The sequence below is a fragment of the Notothenia rossii genome, assembly GCF_949606895.1.
Source record: "Notothenia rossii genome assembly, chromosome: 6".
Lineage (NCBI taxonomy): Eukaryota > Metazoa > Chordata > Actinopteri > Perciformes > Nototheniidae > Notothenia > Notothenia rossii.
The window spans coordinates 12824884-12844296 of NC_136909.1; the positions used below are offsets into that span (position 1 = coordinate 12824884).

The following is a 19413-nucleotide window of genomic DNA, read 5'->3' on the forward strand; positions in this document are numbered from 1 at the left end:
GACGTCACAAGCGGGAGATGAGCCTCCCTGCAGAGTTTAATTCAGCAAGATCACTTTTTGGAATTGAAAGTTAAAGGGGGAGGCGGCAGGTGGCCCGAGGCATCAGGTGTTCCTGCAGAGAGGCAGGGGGCAAGCGGAGAAGAGAGGCAGGTGAATGAGCTCAGTAGCACTAGGCAAATGATAAGGGGAGTGCGGGACTGCTACAGCACTATGTGTATGTTGAGATCAGACCCAAGAAGTACATCTGGAGGAGGGAGATCATATATTAGTGGTCTGACCCGGGATGCAAAGGAAAAGGACAATGCAGTGGGACAAACACTTCCTTTAGTTTCTCTTTGGATCTATGTATGAAGGTAAGACATCTTCCAGTCTTTTTTTTGGAATTAGCTTTCTTCAAGATTATCATCTGCTTTGTTATACTCATAATGGTTTTTGTTAGCAGGAAAACAAGATAGCTTCAGATCATATCAGAGGTGGACAAAGTATTCAAGTAAAAATGCAAAAGTAAGCAAACAATGATACACTGATATCAAAAGTAACACTGCCTGATATTTGTCCAATGGTATCTCAGCTTTGAAGGTTATTGCAAGCATATCATTGCAGCAGGAGTTAATGTTACTTAGAATTCACTCTACATTTGCAGGCCACCTAAGCTACAGCCCTTTCCTCAAATCTCACACAACAGAGTGTCTTCTGATGGCAGAGAGAAAGAGCTCTCACATGCCTCCATAATAGCCCCTTCATGGAGTCCAGACAAAGAGCAGAAATAGCCCTTTTAGCTGGGTTTGGAGAGTAATGTTTCTAAAATGCTCTGATGATAAGAGTGAAACTAAAATGTAACACAACAGTTCATAGGACTAAGGGGCACAGAGTAATGCAAAACGACATGGAAGCTTGAGACCTTAAACCAAAGGTGAACTAAGTTCAGAAATAAAAAATAAATGACACACTGGACACCAAAAATAGACTTCATACTTAAAACTAGACTGGGATTAAGGATGGATAATTCAAAATGTCAAAAGCATATCATAGTTATAATCTATTATCGATTCATCAACACTTTGGTGTGTCATTAACAAGCGTGATCATGGATGAACATTTTTGATTTTAGCAACTGTTACTTTCCAAAAAAGAAACCTGTCTAAAACACCATAACATATGATGGGCAACATGCATAGCTCTAAACCCAGACATATGCCTAGAAATGGCAAGAAAAAGGAAAAAAATGCACAATGTTTAAATTCTGAAAAAACTATGCTTTAACTGATTTTCCCTTAAAAATGTTAACATTCAAAAAGAAATATTGATAAACTCTAAACTTTGCAATTGAAAACAGTACACCTTCCCAACCTGCTCTGTGTGGGGTCACATTAGGTCAAATAATAATGAAACTTCTTGGTGGTCAGTGTCACTTTGTTACCTGCGCAGCTGAGTCAGCGGATAGCTTGTCTGACGGGAGTCCGCAGGGGGGATTGCAATATCACTTTCCACAGTAATGTATTATTTATTTCATGTGACAGCTGAGCAACAAAGGGTTGGTCATTACAGGCCGCACATACAGTATGTCATAATGTAGCTCACCATGCAATTTTTAGTACATCCTGTGTTTGAAATGTTTATGAAGTGGACAGTCAAGTTGAATGAGGCTAACTGTCCAACTGTGTCACACACACTGGCTTCCTGTTAGTAAATATGCATGAGCACCTTCACATACAGTATAGTCCACCTGATGACAGCACTGTAATGTATAAGAGAATACTTAAATCACCATGAAGCTGAATGGAAACCTTCTATATTACATTTTAGGCTATACCATTGGATTTATAATTAATCTGGCCTCATGTTATTTTGTCTCATCCTTAAGAAACCAGAGAACACTGATAGTAATCTATATGGTCACTCAACACTATAATTTACTTCCAAGTCAAGATCTGAATAAATCATTTAAGCGGTGTCACTGTGTCCTTTCAAGCTTGCCTGAGATTACATAATGCACATAATTGTGGTTTTCTTGTGTCCTTCTCAGAGTAACTGAGGGCCTATAGGTCAATGCTCACTGTGTAGATGATGTTTTAATGTTTTAAAGGTCATCTTGATTCTGCTGGACCATGGCTGTCAGACAAGGGCGGCAGTGGAGGTCCGTGTGCAAAGGCCTGGTGCTGGGGACCCTCCTCACCAGCTGCATGATCCTGCTTTACTGCCTCTCCACTCCCCAGACCCACTTCAGTCTGCCTGAGTAAGACTCGTCACACTGGTGTTCATGTATTCTCTAGAAAACATGATGTAAAAAATATTGTTATGTCCAATTCATTCAGCATTTGTATTTTAGAGCTGTGACAATTAGTTATAATGTATGTTTTTTTTAAAGGTTAATTTTAAGTAAGTCTAAGTTCGATAAGTTATTTTATATGTGGGTTTACTCTTACTCTTTTGATTATTTTGATTATTTTGAGTCACATATATTGTATAGTGTGTCTAGTCCTATGTGTTTGTGAGTATTTAGGGCATTTGAGTCAATCTAGCCAAACATTTAAAAATGTTTTACTCCAACGTCTCAAATGTGGTTGTTTGCCGCTTTTCTTTGTATTGTGTAAGAGTACATTTCCACGTCATTATCATCACATTTCTCATTGGATTGTTTTCCTGTCTGCAGGGTACCAGTGCCTTACTCCTGTGCCCACCGTCCATCCCAGCTCCGTTCTAAACAAACCACCAACCGCTCACAACAAGCCTCTGGCCAGACCTGCACTCCTAAAGTGGACATCATGTTCATGAAGACCCACAAAACAGCCAGCAGCACGTTCCTCAACATCCTTTTCCGCTTCGGGGAAAAGCACCAGCTCAAATTTGCCTTCCCTGACAGCAGAAATGACTTCTTTTATCCGTCTGTTTTCCAGCGTTCCCAGGTTAAAGACTACAGACCTGGAATGTGCTTTAATATCATCTGTAATCACTTGCGTTTTAACGCACCCGAGGTGGCCAAGCTGTTACCTATGGACACCTCCTACATCACTATCCTGCGAGACCCTGCAGAGCTTTTTGAGTCCTCCTTCCACTACTTTGGCAAGCTGGTACCTTTCACCTGGAAGATACCAGGGGATGAGAAGCTGACAGAGTTTCTGCGTGAGCCCCATCACTACTTTGACCCTGAGGGCTTCAACTCCTTTTACCTCAAGAATCTTCTTTTTTTCGACTTTGGACTGGACAACACTCTGAAGCTGGATGATCCACGTGTAGAACAGGGAATCAGATTCATCACGGACCGTTTCCAGCTCGTCATGTTAGTGGAGCACTTTGAGGAATCACTCATCCTGCTTAAGGATGCCCTCTGCTGGGAGATGGACGACGTGCTCTTCTTCAAGCTCAACGCCCGTAAGGGATCCACTGTATCTAAACTCACCCCAGAATTGAGGGCCAAGGCTCTTGAGTGGAACGCTATTGACTGGAAACTATACCAGCATCTCAACCAGACTTTTTGGAAGAAAGTAGATGCGTATGGACGGCAGCGGATGGCTGAGGATGTGGCAGAGCTCAGGAGAAGGAACGCAGAGATGGCATCCATCTGCATCGAGGGGGGGCGAGCTGTAGAAGCAGGCAGCATCCAGGAGACAGCCATGCAGCCCTGGCAGCCCATCGGAGAGAAGTCCATCATGGGCTACAACCTTAAGAAGAATGTGGACAAGGCACATCGGAAGTTGTGCCGAAAGATGTTGATGCCAGAGCTTCAGTACTTAACAGAGCTCGGGGTTAACCTGTGGATCACCAAGCTTTGGGGCCATGTCAGAGATATCATCAACTGGTGACTAGACATGTGAGCGAGAGGGGCCATCCTTGTCTCATTTTATTGAAATGTGTTCATTGACTTGAATTTCATTTGATTGTGCACTGTATGGGTGCTCAACTAAAAATGAAACTGTAGACCTACAATGTACAAGTATTGAACCTGTTTGCTACTCGCAGATTAGGCCTCGTATTGTTAGGTATTGTAGTATTTTCTTTCTCTCAGATTGTTCTAGTGGAGTGGATAAGTGAACTATAAAGTTCATATCTTTAAGGAAATAAATGTTGCCATCTCTGCTATTATTTAAGGGTGTTTGGTAAAAAAGAATGTTACCTCTCTGAGCTCAATATTGTTTTAATGATTTGATGTGCATCCCCGAAAGTTAGCATATTTGAGTTCAAAGAGACTGAAAGCCCACTAAGGGCTAAAACACAGATGTGCAAATAGTGAATGTAAGTAATACAACCCACTTGTGTGTCTGTGGAGGACAAGATCACACATCATTAAAAAAAATAGTTAAAGAATGATTGACCTTTATACTTTTCATTACAAGGAAAACACAGGTGGAATTAATAATCTTAACGATTCCCAGAGCTGCTCAAATGTAGCCAACGTTATTAATATTTAATACACCTGTGCATCTCGTGCAGCAACATGTCAAAAATATCTGTCATGAAAAAAGGTCTGATGAGTAAAGAAATCAATAAATAGGAAAGTATGTAAGCAATCAAGATGATCATTTTTTCTGAAGATTTGTTTAGAGTAGCTTATCAGTTTTTAAAGGATCAGATGTATGTTGACTTTTTTGTTGCTATATAAAACAACATTTTTGCTTCTTCAGGGTTTGTAGCCATTATTCTTTCTTCTGATACCACAATGTTTACACTAATATCAGTCAGCCTTGCCGGGTGTCTTTGCAAGTAGATTGATGAGGTTTTGGAAGGTTGCTGCATAGAGAGACAAACGGAAATTCATTGTCAGCCAAGTTAATGTTTACCCTATCTAGAAAGGCCCTGGCCATGACTCACAGTGTTAAGCTAAATGCGTTTACACTGCCTCATTATCACAGCCTGCAGAAGTAACACACACACACACACACACACACACACACACACACACACACACACACACACACACACACACACACACACACACACACACACACACACACACACACACACACACACACACACACACACACACACACACACACACACACATGCATTGAATATTTTGTGAATCATGTTTTGTAATGATAATGAATGTAGTTATAAGTTACTTGTACTGTAACTTACGGATGTTTCCCTCCATACTGCTTCCCAATACTCTTGGCTCTTGGCAATACATGATCATCTTAGCATCCTAAAAGTAAAGTGAAAATTACATGTGATATTGCAATATTGCAAGAGTATAGTATAAAATGTTTCCTCCTTAATACTGTATGTATATAAAGTAGTAAGAGTGTTGTTACCTCATTGTGTATAAATATAAATGGCTATCACCATCTTAGTACAGGCTGAAAAAATATCTATACCACCTGATCTTAAGCAGGTAAACCGGTGTCTATTGAGAAACAAATGTAAGAGGTTCAGTTCTGTTGAAATTAGTTTGGGTTGCAGATAATAATCAAAAGTAGGACTTGCTGATGATTGTTTGACCCATTAATAAACTACTCTTGCAAGAATAAAATGTGAAAAAGTCCAAGCAGGAGTGATTTCTTAAGGTATATTTTATTCAATACTCTATTGATATTTAATGCCAGCAAGCTTTCATGCAGGTGGTGCATAAAAACTAAAGAGACAAGATTATACAATGGCTCCAGTTTGAGATAAAACATTTTTTTCTTTTTAATTAGTTAGCTATTTCACAGTAGCTTTAGTGAACTCAGTAAAAACAGGAGGAAAATGTGTGCTAGGTGTGCTAGCAGAGGGAGTCCGAAATGCATCGACTTTACCTGCAGAACAGTCTGAAACAAAGACACGCAGACATTTTGGGGGGACCGATTGAAAAAGACCCCACATGATTCTAGAATGTAAATATAAGCACAGACAGGGGCGTCACTCCGGTAGAAAAAGTGGTGGGGACACATTTCCAAATTAAACATCAGCATAGCAGAAGACACAACATGTCCCTCCCCTGGGTGTTGAACCGAGCACCTGCATGACAAAACAATGCATAGACCTCTGGAGCACCAATGTGTTTATAAAATGATGAACGCCAAACTATAGCCTACGTATTGCTGTGATGTGATTTTGAGTGAATTTTACCTTTATGCACACACAGGCACGCAGGTATTGAGGACAGAACATGACATGAGTTATAGTGAGACAAAGTTATAGTGGGGGTGTCAAATCCGGCAGCACATCACCTGTTCTGCCACATATGGAAGCACCTCTTTAGTTTTTCACCTGCCAAGAGTAACATGCTTTTGTGTGCATAAACAAGAGGGGGACAGCAAACACCAGTGTGATTTTGGTGACAGTACCACTATATTGGACAAAGTTATAGTGGGGGTGCCAAATCCGGCAGCACCATAACCTGGTCTGCCACATGTCACATGGAATCCCCGCTTTAGTTTGTCACCTGCTGAGCCCAGAGTAAAATACTTTTGTTTACACAAACTACAGGGGGGCAGTAAACACCAGTGTGATTTTGGTGGGAGTATGATTGACCACCCTGGATAAAGTTTTATAGTGCCAAATCCGGCAGCACCATCACCTGGTCTGCCACATGCGGAAGCCCCTCTTTAGTTTGTCACCTGCTGAGCCCAGAGTAAACATGCTTTTGTGTGCACTGACTAGAGGGGGACAGCAAATACCAGTGTGATTTTGGTGACAGTGCGACTATCTTGGACAAAGTTATAGTGGGGGTTCCAAATCTCGATTTTGGAGTACAAGCTAGTATAATAAAGTTAACGTTACACAATAATAATGAAGAGAGCTATTTTTGTGATACATCGCTATTGATATGGATTTATGGTGCATATTTGAGACTTCCAAAACTGTAAACAAAAGCGTAATTTATGGGTGAGCCATATAAAGTCCTTGCGTCTATATTATGTTGCAGCTCAGCTTGGAACTACAGAATCTAGATCCATGACAGGAAGTGACGTACTTATTATTATTCATCGTCTCGCGCTCGGGGGCGTGGTCGTGCTCTTTAATGACAGCACTTTTGTTTTGCTAGTTGAACGTTAGCTTTTGTGGCTATTAGTGCCTTGTTGCGAACTCATTCACATCGTATAAATACTAGCTTTAATGTTGAACCTGGTCAGGTAGACATGTTAGTGTAACCTTGGTATCCGTTAGCTCTCGTCTTCTCGTCTGTTGTAACTGTTAGCTGTTGCTTGTTTTACAGATTAGCACAAAGCTAGCTATGCGGCTAATGTTAGTTTGTAGCATCGCTAACTGTTAACCGGAAGACCATAATCCTTCTACGTTATTAAACAGATTTAAGTGTTATGTTAAAGGTAATTCAGGATTGCAATAACACTATCTCTCATGATGGACTGGTGACTTTTCAGCATGGCGTTAACTGTGCATTTCCCTGCAGATGAGTGGCCCTGAGAAGTGATACAGACGGATGAGTTAGCAACAATGTCCTGTAAATCAACCAAAGTGGCCCCGAGTGTTGATTTCGACCACAGTTGCTCCGACAGCGTGGAATATCTGACGCTCAACTTTGGCCCTTATGAGACAGTTCATCGCTGGAGAAGACTCCCTCCATGTGATGAGTTTGTTGGTGCAAGGTAACATGTTGACAGATGAGTAGGTGCAGCTTTATCTGACTTCACCGGCTTAATCTGCACACGTTCCGCATTTTATTCACCCTCAACTTCTTCTGTTCTATATAGGCGCAGTAAGCACACTGTTGTGGCATACAGGGATGCCATTTATGTGTTTGGGGGAGATAATGGGTGAGTAGAGATTGTCAGTGGCAAGCTGTCCTTTATATGTACTGTTCACTTCATCACATGGGTTTATATTTTGTTTTTCTAAATAGGAAGAACATGTTGAACGACTTGCTCCGCTTTGATGTGAAGGACTGCTCATGGTGTCGGTGAGATTGCAGCAAAACACTTGTGCAACTTAAATGAGCAAATAAAAGAACTACAGGCTGTTGAATATCAGAATACCTTTATTAGTCCCACAGAGGGGGAATTTGCATATGATGTATTGACTGTTGTATGATATTCACGACAGAGCCTTCACCACTGGAACTCCTCCTGCTCCCAGATATCACCATTCAGCTGTCGTCTATGGCAGCAGCATGTTTGTTTTTGGTAACCCGTATTTCTTTATAATACAATAATGAATTAGGTAAACCCATTTTGAATTCAGGTGGTATTGATGTGTGACCTCTTATTTTTCAGGGGGCTACACCGGAGACATCTACTCAAACTCAAACCTGAAAAACAAAAATGACCTTTTTGAGTACAAGTTTGCAACAGGGCAGTGGACTGAATGGAAAGTGGAGGGGAGGTACTGTTTAGTATTTGCTAATATGATCAAGTTCTGTTTTTATGATATATTATTCTATTTTTTCAAAGACAGTTGCTGATTTTGTTGTGTTCCCTCTCCATGTGTCTGTGGTTCAGTTTCTATAATTAACTGTCCTCTGTTCAAGATGACCTTGTTAACCTTACATTGCTGGGAGTAGTGTCTTTCTTACACCCGGAATCACAGCTATTTTGAAATGTTTGGGGGCATTACATCTATGTGATAACCTAAAACTAAGCATATTCAATCTCAGAATTCAGCCCTAATGTCCTTTATCTCTGTTTCAGCTTGCCAGTGGCACGGTCTGCACATGGGGCCACGGTCTATAGTGATAAACTGTGGATATTTGCTGGCTATGATGGGAATGCTAGGTATGTTTAACATATTATTAGTGCTTTTCGTAATTGACAAAACTCTTTTTTTTTTGCATATAATATTGACAGACATTTCCCCCTTGTTCAGGCTGAATGACATGTGGACCATCAATCTGCAAGATCGAGAACATGCGTGTTGGGAGGAGGCAAGTATAATATACATTATGACAGAAAGAACAATAAAGTTTCCCATCACTGTACAGCATGTGTTAAAGTCTCTGCCTTTGTGCCATCAGATCGAACAGAGTGGTGAGATTCCTCCTTCGTGCTGCAACTTCCCTGTAGCCGTATGCAGGAACAAGATGTTTGTGTTTTCTGGTCAGAGTGGAGCCAAGATCACCAACAACCTCTTCCAGTTTGAGTTCAAGGGCCACATGTGAGTACACCCTTAGCTACGACTCACCTCAGTCAGTCCTCCTGTAGTTTTTTGATAGGACCAACCATTAATCAATCTCATCAGGTGGACACGCATCCCGACCGAACACCTCCTGCGAGGCTCCCCTCCCCCTCCGCAGAGACGTTACGGCCACACTATGGTTGCCTTTGATCGCCACCTGTATGTATTTGGAGGAGCGGCTGACAACACTTTACCCAACGAACTGCACTCCTACGATGTGGACTCTCAGAGCTGGGAGGTGATCCATCCCAGCATGGACAGTGAGGTATGAACCAGATGGACTTAAAAGATCTGTGTCAATAGAAAATATAAGTGCACAAATAATTAAAAATAACATGTTGGTGCTTAATTACCATCCCTATTTTCATGACTCTTGTTTAATGTAACCCCTTCTGTTTAGACACAGTATTCCAGTGAATGTGTGAGTACTGTCTTTTTTTATTTTTGAGTTCCTCTACTCCTCATTCAACATTGTACGGGACATTCTTCATTTTATTGTGAACATTTGAATTTTGTGAAACCATGGTGTTTGTATGAAGTGTCACGACTCTTTTGCAGCAGAGTCAGTGTTGATCACAACAACATGGGTGCTGCTTTAGTGACGCCCTGTTTGTGCGATTCTCCCTCCTATTTTGAACAATCTTCTTGCTCTTGCTCTATCCTCTCAGATGCCCAGTGGTAGACTCTTCCATGCTGCTGCTGTGATTCAAGATGCCATGTACATTTTTGGAGGAACTGTGGACAACAATGTGCGCAGCGGGGAGATGTACAGATTCCAGGTGAGCGTTGGAATATACAAGCACCTGATCGAAAGGCTTTAAAGGTCCCATGTCATGCTTTTCTGGTTATTACCCGTCCCCTTGTGTGTTATGAAGGTTTTTCTGCATGTAAACGGTCTGCAGAGTCACAAAGCCTCAAAGTACAACCTGTATGGAGCAAAACTCTAACACAGAAAAGGCCTGTCTATGCTGCCCCAGAACGACTCGTTGGAGATTTCTCTTTTTCCATTGTTTTCTAACCTGGGTACAGTGACGTATTTCGGGTATAGTGACGTAACGTAACGGCTCCGCGGATTGGTCCAAATGTACCAATCCGCGGAGCCGTTACGTTTGGACCAATCCGCGGACTTCCTCACACACACACTCGGCGGGACGTTGCGAGGCTCGCTGCTGCGAGGAGCGGGACACTGTGAGCTGGCTCACTGGTGTGGGGTCAGCGAGACACCTTGGAACTCAGCCTGAGCACACACACAAACTCCCAGTGTGTGTGTGTGTGTGTGTGTGTGTGTGTGTGTGTGTGTGTGTGTGTGTGTGTGTGTGTGTGTGTGTGTGTGTGTGTGTGTGTGTGTGTGTGTGTGTGTGTGTGTGTGTGTGTGTGTGTGTGTGTGTGTGTGTGTGTGTGTGTGTGTGTGTGTGTGTGTGTGTGTGTGTGTGTGTGTGTGTGTGTGTGTGTGTGTGTGTGTGTGTGTGTGTGTGTGTGTGTGTGTGTGTGTGTGTGTGTGTGTGTGTGTGTGTGTGTGTGTGAAAAATCCCTTTTACTTCTGCAGGCTGTGATAGTGAGGCAGTGTAAACGCATTTAGCTTAACACTGTGAGTCATGGCCAGGGCCTTTCTAGATAGGGTAAACATTAACTTGGCTGACAATGAATTTTCGTTTGTCTCTCTATGCAGCAACCTTCCAAAACCTCATCAATCTACTTGCAAAGACACCTGGCAAGGCTGACTGATATTAGTGTAAACATTGTGGTATCAGAAGAAAGAATAATGGCTACAAACCCTGAAGAAGCAAAAAGTGTGTGTGTGTGTGTGTGTGTGTGTGTGTGTGTGTGTGTGTGTGTGTGTGTGTGTGTGTGTGTGTGTGTGTGTGTGTGTGTGTGTGTGTGTGTGTGTGTGTGTGTGTGTGTGTGTGTGTGTGTGTGTGTGTGTGTGTGTGTGTGTGTGTGTGTGTGTGTGTGTGTGTGTGTGTGTGTGTGTGTGTGTGTGTGTGTGTGTGTGTGTGTGTGTGTGTGTGTGTGTGTGTGTGTGTGCTGGGTTTCGCTGGCTCACAGACGGCCACTGGGCTCACAGGGAGGGGGGGGGGCAGGAGCTCCAACAAGCCGTTTAGGACAGAGTGAATATACATACTATACAGAGATGCTGTGAGAGACCAATGAGATTTTGTAAAATTGCCCAATATAAATCTACTCTAGTATACCTCAACAATGGAATTATGATCAGTAGAAATGGCCATGACATGGGACCTTTAATGCCTGAAGACCTTTGGATAATTCAACTGTCAAGCTTTTTTGGAGGCTAGCTTTAAAAGTGCTCTATGTCTTGACTTTTATTTTTTCTTCTCGCAGTTCTCCTGCTACCCCCAGTGTACTCTCCATGAAGACTATGGCAAACTGTTTGAGAATCGTCAGTTCTGTGATGTGGAGTTTATTCTGGGCGAGGTGGGTTTGTAAGCTTTTAAACGGCTTATTAACACGACATGGTGACATTATCATCATCCAACTATAATGATTTTTCCGTCTGCTTGACTCCTTGTTGTGTTTTAACAGAGGGCGGAGAAAGTCTTGGGGCATATTGCCATAGTGACGGCAAGATGTCAGTGGCTGCGGAAGAAAATCCTGCAGGCTTGGGATAGGCAGCGACAGGTCAGAGCAAGTATCATTTCCTCTTGAGACGAAGGGAAACATTTAAAAAGAAATCAGCCAGAGGCATTTGTAGCTCATTTTAATCACACTGACAGGAAGATAAGGAAAACACAAATCATATCTTTCCTCTGATATTACGGTAAAGATATCATATTGACAAAACTCCCAGCTCGTCATGCTGGTGTCAAACAGCAAAGAGAAGCAGAACAATATAAATGCCACTTTGATTGTTTGTCCCGCAAATATAATAACTGCCACTTGAGATAATTTCTAACATTCAGGATTTCCCGAGTATGAGCACATAAAGTACATAAAAAATGGGGCGTAACAATAAAAAACCAATCACTATAAGCTAAAGAATTTGCAATTAAATATAAACAAATATTTTAACCAAACCTACCTTTACCATCCGTTACCATCAAAATGCATTTATGTTTTATGTCCAGAAAGAAAAATGTGTCTTTTATTAAACATTAGCTGTCTGTATAATATCAAGTTGCAGCAGCAGCAGGAGGTCACTGCTATAGAGGAACCTCTGCCTGAATGTTAAACCAAGTGTTACATCATCTGCAGAAAACTAAACAGGACAACGGCGAAGAAAGTGACGATGGGGCAACAGGAGCCCCGAGGGATTTCCCAGCTGGCAACAGGCCGATGCTAGAGGTATGCATCAGGGAAGCAGAGGCCCAGCCCTTTGAAGTCTTAATGCAGTTCCTCTACACGGACAAGATCCAGTACCCACGCAGAGGTACCGTGTCTTTCTGATCCGCCTGTCTATCAGCCTTTAGATTGTAGTCTGACAAGAACACACGGATGATTTGTCCTTTCCTTGTTTCTCTCCAATAGGTCATGTCCAGGATGTTCTCCTAATAATGGATGTGTACAAACTGGCTCTTAGTTTCCAGCTCTCCCGCCTGGAGCAGCTGTGTGTGCAGTACATCGAGGCATCTGTCGACCTGCAGAACGTTCTCAGTGTTTGTGAAAACGCAAACAAGCTACAACTGGACCAACTCAAGGTACATCTGGATAACTATGAAACACAGCTGAACATGTGCTTTCTACTGCCCTCCAGTGGTAGAAGTTCAGACTGCCTTCAGTAGAATAATTGCTCTATATATATCTACTCTCGCTCTAATGACTCATCCTGACATGTTTTATTCTTCCTCAAGGAACATTGCCTGAATTTTGTGGTGAAGGAGTCCCACTTCAACCAGGTGATCATGACGAAGGAGTTTGAGCGTCTGTCCACCCCCCTGATTGTGGAGATTGTGCGACGGAAGCAGCAGTCTCCTCTCAGGCTGTACTCAGACCAGCCTGTGGACATCGGGACGTCCCTGGTGCAGGACATGAAGGCGTACCTGGAGGGAGGCGGCCTGGAGTTCTGCGACATCGTGCTGCTGTTAGACGGACACCCACGACCTGCTCATAAAGCCATACTGGCAGCCCGATCCAGGTAGAGACAGCACAGGGTTTGTGCTGTGGTCCAAAGTTCAAATAGGAATTTCATATCGCAAAAGATTTCTATTATAAAACATGTATTACTTTTTTATATATTATGCTTTGATTGTATGCTTCAGTATACATCTTTTCTGCTTTGTACAAAATAAGAAGTAGATTAGAAAGTAAACCAGGGACCAACAAGAACTGCATATTGCATCCCCTGCAAAAAACCTTTTACAGAGGTGATAATATGTTCTTATCATTGCCTTTGGAGACATCTTGTTTCATTTCATCTGGAGTCTTGTCTGACTCTTTTAATGTGTTCTCTTCTCAGTTACTTCGAGGCGATGTTCCGCTCCTTCATGCCCGTCGACGGTCAGGTGAACATCTCCATCGGTGAGATGGTGCCGAGTAAGCAGGCCTTTGAGTCCATGCTGCGTTATATCTACTACGGAGACGTCAACATGCCTCCAGAGGACTCCCTGTATCCTTCTCAAACTCAGACTGCTATATTTTCCTTTTACAGGATTAAGATGTTTTCCAGGCAGAGCCCAGCATAGTGACAACAATGTAAACATCTTCATCAAGTTTAATGAGAAGAAATGATTAGAAGAGGTGGAGCAAAGGTAGGCAGGGAAGGTCATGTGATAAGCTGAGAGACCTGTCAATCAGGAAACTCTCTCAAAGCACACTTCTTCAGGATTATGGGTGTAAGACTAACACACTGGTTCATTTGAGGTATATCCCATGAGAGGAATATATCTTGGTTTACATTTGTGAATACACTTTTAATAGCTTTCTATATTCTTTCATTACCATCTTTTTGACTATGATGGTAATGAAAGAATATAAAAAGCTTTTAAAAGTGTATGTGTTCGGATCAGGGGATCAGAGGGGGACAGGTTCAAACCCCACTGCAGTCAGCATGTCGTTGTGTCCCTGGGCAAGACACTTCTCCCCAAATTGCTCCTGTGGGGATTGTCCACAGTATTGAGTATGTAAGTCACTTTGGATAAAAGCGTCTAACAAGTAACATGTAATGTGTTTTCACAAATGTAAACCAAGATATATGTCTTTTGCTGCGTTAATGTCCGGTGGTAAAGCTTGTTTTAAGGCTGCAAAAACTCTCCAGTCGAATTCAAATGAAGGTTTTCGGTGCAAAGTTAAAATCAGAAACAGTTTCATTTAAATGTAACACACAGATGAACATTGTATTCTTCCTTAACCTGTGATAAACAGCTATCTGTTTGCTGCACCATATTACTACGGGTTTTCCAACAACAGGCTGCAGGCTTACTGCAAGCAGAACCTGGAGATGAACGTCACGGTGGAGAACGTCTTGCAGGTATTTGTTTCCCCCCGGGAAGGAGGAGTGACCTACTTGAAAATGTTGTTTTTAAAGCAATGTCCTTCTGCACAGCCAATCATTTACTCTCTCCCTTCTCTCTCAAACCTTCAGATCCTGGAGGCAGCTGATAAGACCCAGGCTCTGGACATGAAGAAGCACTGCCTGCACATTATTGTCCACCAGTTCATTAAGGTGGGTGGGCTTGTATCTGGGGCCCTAGGGGTTTGCTGCCCACTCTCTGCAGCTGAGCTAACCCTGTAGGCTCTGCTTCTCAGCGGGAGACGACACCTCTGACCTCCTGGTGGATCACCCTCCACCTTCTGCGTCGAGAGGAGACTGTTTACAGTTTGGCCGGCTGTACAAGCACCCCCTCACATAGCGACGAGGGTCATAGTGCGACTCTGATTATTGTTTGTTATTCAAAGAAACAGCGAAGCAGCTAATTCTCACCCTGCTTCACTGCAGTGTTAGCTCTATTGTTAATGTTTCTGCTTCTTTCTGTTTACCTTCATTTTTCCCCCTGCACGAGCAATCAACCAATTGCTGCTTTTTCCTGATTTGACTGTTTGGCTCATTGTCTGGTCTTAATTTATGGCTCATTTTTTTCATTTCTTTGCTCTCCTCCCCTCCCCAAAGGTATCCAAGCTCCCCAACCTGCGGTCTCTCAGCCAGCTGCTGCTGTTGGACATCATTGAGTCTCTAGCTACACACATATCAGACAAACAGTGTGCCGAGATGGGCTCCGACATTTAGGATGACGCCGAGAGCCGGGCTCTTTTCTCCTCTCGCAGAAGCCATACGTCACCGCTCCACCTACTTCTAGCCATTCCCTCTTCCCGTCCGCAGTACTTTTCTTTATGTTGACCCTTGTATGACTTAACCACATACAGTAGATGGCAATTATCCATGCTGTATCAAATAGTTTTTACTCTTAAAGAGGAGAGACACCACATTCGGTTCTATTTTGTTAAATTGTCTATAAATTCCCTTTTTTATGTTTCGTTTGTAATTTATTTATTTTGTATTACAGAAGAAAATGTTTGCAGGGGTTTATACTGCTCAGTATTGCTGCTGCAGTTTTTTATAGATATGCAGTGGACTGAAATGAATCTTACTTGTGACACTGGACAGGTTCAAGTATTGCTCTCGCTGTTATCTGCTAGTTTTCTCGTCATCCTAATGCAACTTGATCAGAGTATATATAGATGGATTATTTATCTATAAATCTGTATTCATCACTTGTATTATTCTCAACTCTGACTCTGTTGACAAGCCTGGACTTCATGTTGTAAGGAATCGAAATCATGATCTGGAAAATAATTAGAACGTACCTTTGTCATAAAGCTATTTGTTTAGTTTGTTGTCCTCGGCACACATCTTTGTAATACTAATCATCTCCTACATTTACTAACAGACGAACTGTCTCAATAGAGCAATGTGTATCTAGTGACATCAGTATGCTGTTATTCAATATTTACCGACATGGGTTTCATGTATTTAAAGCCTTAATAAATCTTATACAGAAAAAGTCATGTTGATCTGAGTCTCTGTGGAACTGACTTGATATCCATCCATTAATGATTAGGCCACAATATCACTATCTGTCAGTTTTTAGTGAACAATCTTATGGTACTCAAGTTATGGCACAAACATCCTTCGTTATTATGAATAAATAATAAAATGTACAATGGTAAAAGATAGATGATTTTTCCCGTATGAAGCCCAGTATTTCATTTGTTACTTACTACTCTTAACTGCGTCAACTCAAATTTGTTATGAACAAGTGACACAATTTGACACTTTATTCATTGATAACTTTAGCTGATTATAACAGAGTATCATCTGACATAATAGGATGAAGTAAAATAATTAAGTGTATAAGTTACTGTGTATACACATGTGTGTAATTAACCATACTTGTAATGAGCTGGAAAAACTCCAAATGCTTTAGAATGGCATGAATTTGAACATTTAAAGGTAGGGTAGGTAAGAATGGAGAAACCAGCTCGAGTGCGCAAGAATTTGAAAGTACGCAGGCGAAAAAAATCTGCCCCTTCTTTCAGACTTCCTTACAGAGCCCCTCCTCCAACACACACGAACGTGCACATGTCCAATGATGGCACGAGATAAGTTTGTGCCCAGATGAAAGGCTGACAGGCAGGTAGGCCATCCACTTATTTTAGCCGGGCTGGTGAAAATAATTGGTCTAGGACAGGGGTTGGCAACCCGCGGCCCACGGGCCGCATGCGGCCCTTTAAGCCCTCTGCTCTGGCTCCCTTGAGCTTAGACAAAAATAAGAAGGAAATAAAATAAAAGTATTTGTAGGACTATTTATATTTTGTTGCATGGTTGACAATATTTCGTATCTTGTATTTTGAGGTGATACTGTGACACATAAATAAAAGACAAAACGGTTTTAATTAGGTCAACTAAAATATGCGTCAAATCCTGCTACGGTCCCGCGCGAGCGCCTTTTCCTGCGGGTGAATAACCTGACCCCCGGCTCGATGAGCGAAGTATGGATAAATCAAAGAACAGTACCGGAGGAACACAGGATTTAATTCTGTGTGGGAAGAGTTATATGCTTTCACAGCAAACGATGCTGGTTTACCGGTATGTTTGATATGTAGAGGTGCTGCACTGCAGCCTTTACGTATTGAGGAACAACACGGAGAGGAAGACAGCTGACGATCTTCAGTCATAATTCAATGGGGTATGTAATTTATTTCAGAAAACACTTTTTGTTATATTCCATGGAATGCTCTTAACATCCCGATAGCAATGAATATATTAAATGCTTTGACAATAAATACATACAAAAATTAATCTCTGGAAGCCGTAGCGCTGTAAAAAACACGACCAATCATCTGAGCCGGCCCGGCTAAAGTAACTGGATGGCCTACCTGCCTGTCAGCCTGTCAGCCTGTCATCTGTGCACAAATTTATCTCGTGCCCTCATTGGTCATGTGCGCGTTCGTGTGTGTTGGAGGAGGGGCTCTATGAGGAAGTCTGAAGGAAGAGGCATATTTTTTCCGGTTGTGTTCTTTTCAAATTCTAGTGCACTCGAGCTGGTTTCTCAATTCTTACCTACCCTACCTTTAACTATTTTTAGGGTGCAGCTATATGTTTTATTTATTTCAAAGTGGGCCCATTTTAATAATATTTATTTTTCCTTCGAATGTGCAGAGGACTCCCCAAGTGCTGTGTTTAATTTATTTTAAAGTAGGCCTGTGTATTATTTTTAATTCTCCTTATAGGAGTTCTTTGTTTCTTAGTAGAGGTTAACAGTTTTATATAATGTAATAAATAGCCTAATAAATGAAAAAAAAATGTAGTTTGTTTCTGATATAACAATAAATACAACTTTATTAGCTATCAAGCTATGAAATATGTTTTGCGGCTCCAGACAAAAAAAATATTTTGGAAAAAGCAGCAAAATGGCTCTTTTGGTCAAAAAGGTTGCAGACCCCTTGTCTAGGAGCTTATTGCTATCGGGATGTTAAGAGCATTCCATGGAATATAACAAAAAGTGTTTCTGAAGTGAATTACCTACCCCACCTTTAAGTGATCCTGTGTATTAAATAAGGGTTTGACGTGTCATTGTGCCCTGCAATTGGTATAAGTTAGACTGTTTCATCATAAATATAATGGACACTGACTGAAATCCTTTGTAAAATGCATTTCAATACTGCCTCTCCCAAACAAAGAGCTTCTCTTGAAACTACGCTGTTTCTGCTCAGGCTAAGCTGCAGAACTATAGGTTACCTACGTAACCCCAGTTTTCAGAGTAACATGAAGTGAGATTTCTCACTATGGGATGCGCCTCAACGCGTATGCAAACAGAAGCATCAATCTCATTACGCCAATCCTGATTGGCTGGTGATCTTGACGTCTACGTCAGGGAATCCACCCACCCTTTAAGTAGCTTGCGCTACGTCGCAGCGTCATTCAAAATAAGCACCTCTTCTCGCTTCGCCTTAGCAAGAAGGGCCGTCTGGTGAGACATCTCACTTCATGTTACTCTGAGAACTGGGGTTACGTAAGTAACCTATAGTTCTCATTCATAACACTCCGTTCGATGTCTCACTATGGGATATTGAAACTCCCGTATTGCTAGACATCAGTGACGCGCGGTGAGGTTCATGGCTGGTGAGGTTCATGGCTGGTGAGGCACTGACTCTTTCAGAGTCAGATTTACAAATATTATATTTTGACCTTAATCGAAATATTCGGCTATTTTCAAAAGCTTTTTTAGTCTGATGCTTCAATTCATTTTAAACAGACCGTTCAACAAAAAGATACCCAACATCTAAATATTGGATTGTTCTTTCTTAGTAAGATCCCATTTTCATTACAATTGTGGTCTTACCTTGACTTGAAGATGAAGTCCATGCTCTCCTTCTGGACAACAATCTCTATTAGTTTTTTGTAAAAGTCCTCCTTATCTTCCTGTAATTTCAAAAGTCTAGTTTGTTGTTTGTGTCTACCGTCTCTGTGTAGAATAACAGTAGCAACAAGAACCTGTGGGCTCACGTGCGCCCCCTTAGGTGCGGCAGAGGTTATGGCTGCCTCTCCTGCTGCTTTTTTCATTTCCGTTATATGATGAGACCAGCGAGCCTAAATATCATATATACGTTAAATAAGTTATTTAGAGACTATGGATGACGAGAATAAATGTAATAAAGGGATCTACAAACATTACATTGGTGACCTACAGTGGGATGGTAACAGGCATGCGCTTAGTGCCCGCTTTCCAGCCAGTTTCTGTGGGGTGATGCATTCTGAGGTGAGGCAGAGCTCATCTGTGCCTCACCTCACCCGACAGTAACTGGCTTGAGCGCGCTCACAAAATAAGTGCCCGCGCTAAGTTAGTGCCCGCGCTCCAGCAAGTTACTGTGGGCTTACGAGAGGCAGAGCTCGTCCCTGCCTCACTTCTC

The 19413-nt window shown here is 42.0% G+C and overlaps 2 protein-coding genes across 6 annotated transcripts; both read left to right on the plus strand.

Moving 5' to 3' along the window:
* The first annotated feature begins 5 nt into the window (after positions 1-5).
* gal3st1a (galactose-3-O-sulfotransferase 1a) lies at positions 6-5485 on the plus strand. 3 transcript variants are annotated; one of them, XM_079687554.1, is made up of 4 exons: positions 6-353; positions 440-504; positions 2087-2236; positions 2654-5485. In XM_079687554.1, exons 3-4 carry the CDS (start codon positions 2109-2111, stop codon positions 3801-3803), a joined length of 1278 nt encoding a protein of 425 aa, XP_079543680.1. In that variant the 5' UTR covers positions 6-353; positions 440-504; positions 2087-2108; the 3' UTR covers positions 3804-5485. The 3 variants fall into 3 exon arrangements, with proteins under 3 accessions (XP_079543680.1, XP_079543679.1, XP_079543678.1); XM_079687553.1 differs by having other exon boundaries at positions 443-504; XM_079687552.1 differs by lacking the exon at positions 440-504.
* Positions 5486-6914: 1429 nt separating this feature from the next.
* On the plus strand, positions 6915-16005 carry lztr1 (leucine zipper like post translational regulator 1). 3 transcript variants are annotated; one of them, XM_079690496.1, is made up of 21 exons: positions 6915-7250; positions 7334-7529; positions 7635-7697; positions 7784-7840; positions 7984-8063; positions 8154-8262; positions 8568-8651; positions 8743-8800; positions 8891-9030; positions 9115-9316; positions 9452-9472; positions 9720-9830; positions 11392-11484; positions 11593-11688; positions 12262-12436; positions 12535-12704; positions 12858-13141; positions 13463-13612; positions 14368-14473; positions 14588-14668; positions 15113-16005. In XM_079690496.1, the coding sequence occupies exons 2-21, from the start codon at positions 7378-7380 to the stop codon at positions 15227-15229; spliced, it is 2349 nt and encodes a 782-aa protein (XP_079546622.1). In that variant the 5' UTR covers positions 6915-7250; positions 7334-7377; the 3' UTR covers positions 15230-16005. The 3 variants fall into 3 exon arrangements, with proteins under 3 accessions (XP_079546622.1, XP_079546623.1, XP_079546624.1); XM_079690497.1 differs by lacking the exon at positions 9452-9472; XM_079690498.1 differs by lacking the exon at positions 6915-7250 and having other exon boundaries at positions 7340-7548.
* Positions 16006-19413: the final 3408 nt, after the last annotated feature.

Coding starts and splice junctions, on each gene's coding strand:
- lztr1 (XM_079690496.1), top strand. CDS start 7,378: ATGTCCTGTAAATCAACCAAAGTGGCCCCGAGTGTTGATTTCGACCAC. Junction 7,841..7,983: donor AAGGACTGCTCATGGTGTCG/GTGAGATTGCAG, acceptor TATTCACGACAG/AGCCTTCACCACTGGAACTC. Junction 12,437..12,534: donor GATCCAGTACCCACGCAGAG/GTACCGTGTCTT, acceptor TCTCTCCAATAG/GTCATGTCCAGGATGTTCTC.
- gal3st1a (XM_079687554.1), top strand. CDS start 2,109: ATGGCTGTCAGACAAGGGCGGCAGTGGAGGTCCGTGTGCAAAGGCCTG. Junction 2,237..2,653: donor ACCCACTTCAGTCTGCCTGA/GTAAGACTCGTC, acceptor TCCTGTCTGCAG/GGTACCAGTGCCTTACTCCT.